The sequence below is a fragment of the Mandrillus leucophaeus genome, unplaced genomic scaffold (assembly GCF_000951045.1).
Source record: "Mandrillus leucophaeus isolate KB7577 unplaced genomic scaffold, Mleu.le_1.0 Scaffold4, whole genome shotgun sequence".
Taxonomy (NCBI): domain Eukaryota; kingdom Metazoa; phylum Chordata; class Mammalia; order Primates; family Cercopithecidae; genus Mandrillus; species Mandrillus leucophaeus.
The window spans coordinates 4550167-4559676 of record NW_012104253.1 but is presented as its reverse complement, the minus strand read 5'-3'; the positions used below and the strand labels follow the sequence as shown (position 1 = coordinate 4559676).

At 54.1% G+C, this 9510-nt stretch overlaps 1 protein-coding gene across 2 annotated transcripts in view; it reads left to right on the top strand.

Moving 5' to 3' along the window:
• Positions 1–7503, top strand: part of LOC105547886 (cholesterol 24-hydroxylase) — a 41931-nt gene extending 34428 nt beyond the window's left edge. Inside the window, exons 11-15 of one of the 2 annotated variants that reach the window (XM_011991649.1) lie at positions 1443–1527; positions 2161–2271; positions 5611–5699; positions 6409–6475; positions 6759–7503. In XM_011991649.1, the coding sequence (XP_011847039.1) occupies positions 1443–1527; positions 2161–2271; positions 5611–5699; positions 6409–6475; positions 6759–6929 (523 nt within the window). In that variant the 3' untranslated portion in view covers positions 6930–7503. The remainder of the gene's footprint in view (positions 1–1442; positions 1528–2160; positions 2272–5610; positions 5700–6408; positions 6476–6758) is intronic. The other variant, XM_011991650.1, reaches the window with a different exon arrangement.
• Positions 7504–9510: the final 2007 nt, after the last annotated feature.

Sequence of the window (9510 nt, the reverse complement as noted above, 5' to 3'; positions counted from 1 at the left end):
TTTTTAGTAGAGACAGTGTTTTGCAATGTTGGCCAGGCTGGTCTCAAACTCCTGGCCTGAAGCGATCCACCCGTCTTGACCTCCCAAAATGCTAGGATTACAGGCGTGAGCCACTGCTCCTGACCTCCGTCTCTAGAACTTTTTCATCTTCCCAAACTGCAAATCTGTTCGTTCTCCCCTCCTCCACCACTGGTAACCACAATTCCACTTCTGTCTCTATGCGTTTGTCTATTCTAGGTGACTTATATAAGTGGACTCATACAGTATTTGTCTTTTATGTGACTGGCTTATTTTACTCAGATAGTGTCCTCCAAGTTCATCCATGTTGCAGTATGTGTCAGAACTCCCTTCCTTTTTAGGACTTACTAATGTTCCATTGTAAGATCTCTCCCATTTTGCATATTCATTCATCTGTCCGTGGATACCTGGGCTGTTTCTTCCTTTTGTCTATTTTGAATAATGCTGCTGTGAGGATGGGTATGCAAATATCTTTTTAAGTCCCGGCTTTCAGTTGTTTTGAGTTTATACCCAGAAGTGGGGTTGCTGGATCATATGGTGATTCTATTTTTAATTTTTTGAGGAATCACCATATCGTTTTCCATAGCCGCTGAAACATTTTACATTCCCACCAGCAGTGCACAAGGGTTCTTTCTGGTTTGTCCACATCCTCGACAATACTTTTGTGTTTGAGACGGAGTCTTGCTCTGTCGCCAGGCTGGAGTGCAGCAGCTCTATCTCTGCTCATTGCAACCTCCACGTCCCAGATTCAAGTGATTCTCATGCCTCAGCCTCCCAAGTAGCTGGGATTACAGGCACCTGCCACCACTCCTGGCTAGTTTTTGTATTTTTAGTAGAGACAGCGTTTCACCATGTTGGCCAGTCTGGTTTCCTACAGCCAATCCCAAACATCAGACACAAAGGATGTTTTAGGGCCCCTGGAACATGGTTCCTAATGGTTTGGGCACTGTTTTGGATCTGGCTGTCATTGGATCTCTTTAACAGTCTTTGGGCTGGGTGTGGTGACTCATGCCTGTAATCCTAGCACTTTGGGAGGCTGAGGCAGACGGATCACCTGGAGTCAGGAGTTCAAGACCAGCCTGGCCAACATGGCGAAACCCTGACTCTACTAAAAATACAAAAATTAGCTGAGCATGGTGGTGAGCGCCTGTAATCCCAGCTACTCAGGAGGCTGAGGCAGGAGAATTGCTTGAATCCTGGGGGCAGGGGGCGAAGGTTGCAGTGAGCCAAGATTGCACCATTGCACTCTAGCCTGGGCGACAGAGCAAGACTTTGTCTCAAAAAATAAAAATAAAAGTAACAGTGTTTGTGGATGGGGAGCCCCATGCGTCTGTCTTCACCATTCCTTCCAATGTCCCCTTCTTAAAGCTAAGTTGGGGAAAGGCTCCCTTTGGAGATGAACTTGTCTTTGTCTTACCCCACAGGCTGCAGGCCGAGGTGGATGAGGTCATCGGTTCTAAGAGGTACCTGGATTTCGAGGACCTGGGGAGACTGCAGTACCTGTCCCAGGTGTGGGGAGTAGGAGGGAAGCTTCTGGGCAGATGTGGGTGATTCATGTCATCAGGCCTGCTGCCTCCCAGGACCTTTTAGGACAGTGGTTTTCAAACTTTGCTGCATAGGAGACTCCCCTAGAAGATTTAAAGTATCCCGAGGCCCAGGCTGCCCAAGACTAATGATGTCAGAGTCAAGGAGCTCCCCAGGTCATCCCAGTATTCAGCTTAGCTTGGAAACTGGCCCTTTAGTAAATCATGCCGTATTTGTGCTTCCCGGCTAGGCTGGAGTTCCAGATCCTTAAGCTTTTCCTGGTGGAGTCAGGCTCAGCAGCACCTCCCCGAGCTGCTGCAGCACAGCAGGAGGCCTTTCGGGTTCTGCTGTGGCTCTCTGGAATGGTGGGAGCCCTGATTCCTGGTCCCAGCTCTGCCATTGTGGCCTTGCACAGTTCCCTTCTCCTTCTGGACCTCAGTTTCTCCATCTGCCACGTGATGGTGAGACTGATGTCCCGGGGCCTGGGACCCAGGCCAGGGTGAGGGTATACATTCAGCCTATGGGTGGGAAAGAGAGGGGTCCCAGGCATGCCACTGGCCAGCATGATCTGTGGCCTCTCCCGACTTCTCTTGTTATCTCCCCTTGTGGCTTCTCTAGGTCCTCAAAGAGTCACTGAGGCTGTACCCACCAGCATGGGGCACCTTTCGCCTGCTGGAAGAGGAGACCTTGATCGATGGGGTCAGAGTCCCTGGCAACACCCCGCTCTTGGTGGGTGGAGGCCCTGGGGGCCCTGGGGTGGGCTGGCCTGCTTGCCCCAGTGGTGGTGAATTTGGGACTCACCAGGGGAGCCCGTGGCCCCGTTCCTATCACTGCGCTGGGCCTTGCTGGCTGCCCTGTTCTTTCTCACGGAGTCTCACCATAGCCCTGTGAGGGCTTTTTCCCCTCCTCACACTGTTCAGCAGAAGATTACAGCAGGTCATTCTGGAAGGGAGGTGCCCCTTTTACAGCTGAGGACACTGAGGTTCAGAGAGGTTCGGTCACTTTCCTGGGGTCATACAGCTGGCGAAGAGCAGATATGGAAAGTGCCCAGTTTCACAGTTGACCCAAACTTGTCCTGGTTCTTTCCCTCCTTGCACTTTATAACTCTTTCTCTCTCGGCTTTTTCCCCGGACCTCCTTTACCTTGTGTCTCTTTGTTTGCTTACTTGTTCATTTATCTATTCATCCAGGCATTTATTCATGTATAATAGTCCCTAAACACCCCCCCCCCACCAAACCAGGAAACTAGGATGTAGTCACTCCCTGCTCTTCTGAGAAGGAATCACTAATCTGAATTGTGTGTTTGCCATTCCCTCGTGTGTGTGTGTGTGTGCGCCTGTGTGCACTCATGCAGTAATATGTTGTAGGACTTGCTTTTTGACTCAGTATAAAGATTGGTAAGATTTGTGTAGGCTTCTCTATGGGGCCGTGGGACAACCACCATTGCTGATCAATTCTCAGGTGACAGGCATTTGAGAGGTGCCCAGTTTGTCCCTATTATGAGCACCACAGCAACGATGCCATTTCTGTCTGTGTGCCAGGAGCAGTGTGTGAGCAAGCTCCTCAGGCATGTACCCAGAAGTGGCAGTGCTGGGTTGTAGGACCTGCGACTGTTCAGCTTTACAGACTAATGCCACATTGTCTTCCAAAGTGGCTGCACCAACTTAGACGCCCACTAGTGGTGAGGGACAGCACCTGCTGTTCTTTATTGTCTCCAACACTTAGCATGGTTCAATTTTGTATCTGCTGCCATCCAAATATGTGTTTAAAAAAAAGTATTTCACTGTGGTCTTGATTTGTGCTTTCCTGATTACTAACTAGTTAAGAGTGAGCATCTGACCCTGTTTTCTCTGTCTCTGAGATGTGGGCTCAGGTTCCCTTTTGGGGTAGTGTGTTTTTTCATATTGCTATGTAGAGCTTTATTTTATTTTATTATTTTTTTACAGCATACATTTATTAATTATTATTTTTATTATTAATTTTTAGATGGAGTCTCGCTCTGTCCCCCAGGCTGGAGTGCAGTGGTGCCATCTCCACTTATTGCAACCTCTGCCTCCTGGGTTCAAGCAATTCTCATGCCTCAGCCTCCCAAGTAGCTGGGATTACAGGTGCACACCACCACGCCTGGCTAATTTTTGTATTTTTAGTAGAGATGGGGTTTCACCAGGTTGGCCAGGCTGTTATCAAACTCCTGACCTCAAGTGATCCACCTGCCTCGGCCTCCCAAAGTACTGGGATTACAGGTGTGAGCCAGCGTGCCTGGCCCTGGAGCTTTACTTTAAAAACTCATGTGTTCATCTTTTGTCTGGTATGTTTGTCATCTTTGTGGCTTGTCTTCATTAATGTGTTTTTGATGATCTACATCTCTTAATATTTTTAACAATTACTTCTTTTGCTTTGCCTTGTTTAAGAAATCCTTCTCTCTTCTGAGTTCAGGGCATTCACTTACATTGTCCTCAAACAATTTTACATTTTTCTTTTCAAAGCTGAGCTTGTAACTACCTAGAATTGATTTTGTGTGTGGTTTCAAGGCAGGGACCCATCTGTATTGATTTGCCAGGGCTTTTGTAACAAAGTGCCACAGACTTTGGCTTAAACAACAGAAATTTATTTTCTCCCAGTCCTGGAGGCTAGAAGTCTGAGATCAAGGTGTTGGGAAGCTGGTTTCTTCTGAGGGCACACTCCTTGGTGTGCAGACAGCCACCTTCTCCCTGCGTCTCCACGTGTTCTTCCTTCTGTGTGTCTGTGTCCTAATCTCTTCTTATAAGGACACCAGTCAGGTTGGATTAGGGCCCATCCTAAGTACCTCATTTTAAGTTAATCACCTCGTTAAAGACCTTGTCTCCAAACACAGCCGCATACTGAGGTACTGGGGGTTAGGACTCCAACATGTGAATTTGTTGGGGACAAAATTCAGCCCATGACAGGATCCTTTTTATTTTTACCTATGAGGAAGGAGGAGCCCCAGCCCCTGCTCGCAGCCCCTCTCCTCCCAGGGCTCTGCCCCACCTCCCCCAGCATCCATCCAAGCCTCATCTGTGGCCACTCTGTCATCTGTTTTGCCGAGTTTTCTTTTGAATACCCCTGTATCAATACCACTATGCCATAATGGCCATCTCCTTAGATCCCCTTAAGCTGGGAGGGGAGGCCCTGTGGCTCACTCTCAGCCTGGGGGTGCCACCCTGTGGGCTTTGAGTGGGCAGACTGGGCTCCATCCCCAGCTCTGCTGCTGGCTGGCTGGGTCATCTCCATCAGGCCTTCGGCTTCCTCTTTGTTAGGCTGGGGGGAGTGGTGATGGCACCCAAGCCACAGCCTGTCAAGAAGCGTCAGTAGGATGACGTACATCATGTGCCTGGCAACAATCCCTGGCACATCGCAGGTGCCCTAAACCCAGCCCCCGTGCCTGATGCTCCCACTCACTTGCTGGAGCTCAGCTCCAGCGCTCCCTGTACCCTCTGCTGCGCTGACCCCAGCACAGAGAGCCAGGGGTGGAGCAGGCTCAGGAGGAGATTTTGTCCCAGTGTTTGGAGGCCAAGGACACAGAGTGAGCATCAGCCCCACTCAGGAGGAACCACACATGCAAGTGGACAGCTGGTGGGGTCTGCAGCTCCTCCACTCCCACCCCTGCCGAAGCAGGCCTTGAGTTGAAGAGAAACTGAATATAACAATTCTCAGGATCTAGAGGAAGTTGGCCTCACAGAGTCAGATCTGAGTTTGAATCTCGATTTGGCCATTTATTTGCCTGGTGACTTCAGGTGAGTCACTGAGCCTCTCTCTGGGTCTCAGTTTCCTCATCTGTAAAATGGGGATAATGATGGCTCCCCCACAGGGCTGTGCCCAGCACAGGATGACACAGTATGCCCAGCTGGCACAGTCAGCTGTCCTCACTCTTAAGGGATTTTCTAGGGGGCCAGTACAATCGACACCTACCTAGATGGGGGTGAAGCCATGGGGGGAGGAGAGTGGGACCCACTCTGCTCCGAGTAGCCCTGTTGGGTGGCCTCAGTGGCTCAAGAGGTGCCAGGGGAACAACCTGGGAACCAGAGACGAGCGGACCCTTTGCCCGCAGTTCAGCACCTATGTCATGGGGCGGATGGACACATACTTTGAGGACCCGCTGACTTTCAACCCCGATCGCTTCGGCCCCGGAGCACCCAAGTAAGTCCCTCCTCGAGCTGCCCATGAGTGGGGCTGGTGGGAGAAGGACAGACACAGCGGCCTCTGGTCTGAGCCAGAGGCGCCCGCTTAGCCCACATAGCCTTCCAGATCCCTGTGAGGTGGCTGTAGAGGAAATCACAACTCAGAGAGGTTAAGTAACTTGCCCAAGTGGCAGAGCAGGGGTCTGGCCCCAGCTCAGTCTTGTTCTAAAGTCCATGCTCACAAGCAGCACCAAATACTGGGAAGCTGGGTGATTTCACCTCCCCAAACCTTGAGGTTCCTGTCTGAGAAATGGGACCGTCCGTGGCTGCATCTGGAAGTTGCTGTGGGGGTCAACACGTTAAGGTACCAAAGCCATGGTGGGAAGAGCTGGACTCCACAGCTTGCCCGAGTTCAGATCCAGGCTCTGCCCAGAGCTGGATGTAAATTTATGACCTGGAGTGAGTTGCTTTGCCCCTCTGAGCCTCAGTTTCTCCACGTGTGAAATGGGACAACATAAGCTCCTTCCAGGAGGGTAAAAGGAGGAGAAAAAGAGAATGCAGATCCAGCCCTCGGCAGAGCCAGCGGTTCATGCTTTGCATGCAAAGTGCCCAGCCCCTGGCTCTAAGTCTGTGTCCATCCAGACATGGGTTAACTGCTGTCTTCCTTGTGTTGTTCCTGTGGGGATGTCTGGGGCTGCTGGCCCTGTGATTCCTCTCTTTCCCTGCAGGCCACGGTTCACCTACTTCCCCTTCTCCCTGGGCCACCGCTCCTGCATCGGGCAGCAGTTTGCTCAGGTAGGAGAGGCAGGGCTGTGGTTCTGCCCAGGAGTGGCTGCAGGGGTGGTGGCTCATCCTGAGCCAGGAAGCATCTCAGAACCCCTGCTCTGGGGCTGCTGGGCTGTGGGCTCGGGACCCAGTGGAGCCAGACCCAGAGGACTGGCTGTGTTTTGCACGGAGGAGAGTGCGAAACACAGGAGGCCCTCCAGGAGGAGAGCTGGCTGTGACATTTGCTGCTCTTTCACTCACTCATTCTGTCTTTGCTTCTTCATTCCTTCCTCATTTTGTCTGCTGGGCCCAGATGGAGGTAAAGGTGGTCATGGCAAAGCTGCTGCAGAGGCTGGAGTTCCGGCTGGTGCCCGGGCAGCGCTTCGGGCTGCAGGAGCAGGCCACGCTCAAGCCACTGGACCCAGTGCTGTGCACCCTGCGGCCCCGCGGCTGGCAGCCCACACCCCCGCCTCCCCCCTGCTGAGGGGGCCCCCAGGCAGGATGAGACTCCTCGGGCAAGGGCCGTGCCCGCCCACCTGTTGCCCACGGCCACCCACCCTTCTACCCTGTCCCATCCCCTGGGCCACCCTTCATGCTGGCTTCCAGCGGGCCCTCTGCCAACTGCCTGCTTCACACCCCTCAGAGCTCCCTGTCACCTGCGGACTCCACGGCCCTTCCTGGACTGGCCCTTGCCCAACTCTCAGCCACCACCATTGTCCCTACCACTGAGCCCTTGCACAGGCCACTTCCTCAGACGAGACACCCTAACTCTTGCTCACTCCCTAAAGCCCTCTTCAGGTGTCACCTCCTCCAAGAAGCCCTCCTTGCCACCCCCAGCTGGGTCAGGGGCCCCTCCTCTGTGCTCCCTCAGTCACCTGTGCTACCTCTAACACCACACTGACCACACTGTATTGTGAGTGTCCATTGATGTGACCAATTGCCCTCCCAGGCTGTCAGCGCCTCAAGGGTAGGGTCTGTGTGTGATTCGTCTCTGAGCCCCCTGTGCCCACCCGGGGCCCGGCACAGAGTCGATGCTCAATAAATGTGTGTTGACTGCATGAATGACCTGGAACCAGGCCATGTGCTCTCGCCTCGGCTTGCTCATCTGTGAAAAGGGGGAGATGTGGAGGCTGGCAGAGCTCTGGAAGCTGCAAGCCCACAGGTGCCCCAGAGATGCCCCGACAATGCTGCTTGGGAGAGACTGCCCCAGGTTACCCGCCTGTTCCTGTGCTGTATTCATGGCCATGTCCCTGGGTGCTGTGTGAGGTTGGGACTGGGTGGGTGACTGGCTCTGACAGCTGGATTTGAGAGGTCAGGGAGGCCCCTGAGCCTCTCTTGGGAGCAGCTTGGTGGAGCTGCGCCCCGTGCTGCCCTCCTGACCTGGCAGCAGGGCAGGGCAGGTAAGACTGCAGCCCTCGTGGTGGTGATGGGGAAAAGCCATCCCTTCCTCCCCAGGACCGTGTCCTCTGAGCCCATCCAAGGAAGACGTCCTGCCCCGAGTTTCTCCTTCAGTCATTGGGAGCTTGTCTGTGCAGAGAGAAAAAGCTGCCCTTGTGGCCAGGCGCGGTGGCTCACGCCTGTAATCCCATCACTTTGGGAGGCCGAGGCAGGTGGATCACCAACATGGCGAAACCCTGTCCCTACTTGAAAATACAAAAATTAGCCGGGCATGATGGTGGGTGCCTGTAGTCCCAGTTACTTGGAGTCTGAGGCAGGAGAATTGCTTGAACCCGGGAGGCAGAGGTTGCAGTGAGCCGAGATCGTGCCACTCTACTCCAGCCTGGCGACAGTCAGACTCCATCTTAAAAAAAAGAAAAGAAAAAGCTGCCCTCTCCCCTGCCTGGGCCATGTGCCCCCTGGAAAGACCCCTCCCCACACAGGGAAGGCACAGATGTGTGCTGGCCCCTGATGTGCCTTGTCGGTCTCCTTCGGTCCTTGCCGCAGTCTTGAATGATGGCTCCAAGGGATGGTCCCATCAAGCAGATGAGGACACTGAGACTCAGGGGCGTAAGTGACATGCTCATTACAGGTGGGGCCTGGGGTGGCTCTGAGAATGGAGGAGACAAGTGTTTGGGTTCCCAGCCTACCCCTCTCCCCAGCCCAGGTGGGGGATGCACACCCCAGCCTCTGGGCAGAGGGTTGGGCCCCCGGGACGCCTCCAGAACTGCAGCGTTCTTGCAAAGAGAGGGTCCTCCTGCTCCCCTAGCACCTCGCCTGACCATGTAGGTACCTGGCCAGCCCCTCATCAAGCTGCACCCTCCACCCCCTCCATTTCCAGCTCCCTGTCTGGGGCGGGCCCAAACTCACCACCCACTCTGAGAATGGTATGCCCGGGCTCAGCCTCCAGATCAAACTCACCCCTGGCCAGAAGCAGCCCCTTTCCACAGCCACCCCAAATGCTGCTATCTCCCAGCATCCTGTTCCCAAGCCCCCAGCCGGGCACTGTTCCCCGACCTGCTCTGCTGTGCCCCCCTCCCCTGCCCCCTGCAGCCCTTCTCTGAGGTTCACCAGTACCCACATGCCTGCCCCTGCTTCCCACAGTCCACGCCCTCTGCCTCCTGCTGTGGCTGGACCCGGTCCCCATAGGACAGCACCTCCTTCACAGTCCATCTAAAAGGACCACAGGCCACCGGCCACAGTACTGCAGCGACACAACCCAGCATTGTCTGGAGGGGCCCGGAGGGATCGGCTCCCTCTGGAGACTTCAAGTTCCCGGCTTGACCAGCCCCTGACCTGGCAAATATCCGTCCATTGCTGAGGCTGAGCCTTCACACCATGATTTATTCAAATCCTGCCAGGAAACAGGAGCCAACTATGCCCCATTTCACAGAAGGGGAAGTCAAGGCCACAGCCACAGCTGCGCCATAGTGGAGTCAGCACTTAAACCTGTGGCCCTTCGCATCCAGTGGCCTTCCACAGGTTCAGCATGCCCTACCCCTGCAGGCCTGGGCTTGTCTTCTGCACCCCCCAGGAATCCCAGATGGCTGGGAAGTGCAGAGCCAGAACCCCCCAGCCCCACTGTCACTGCCGGTGGGGCCATCCTGCCCTTCTTTCTGAGTCACTTC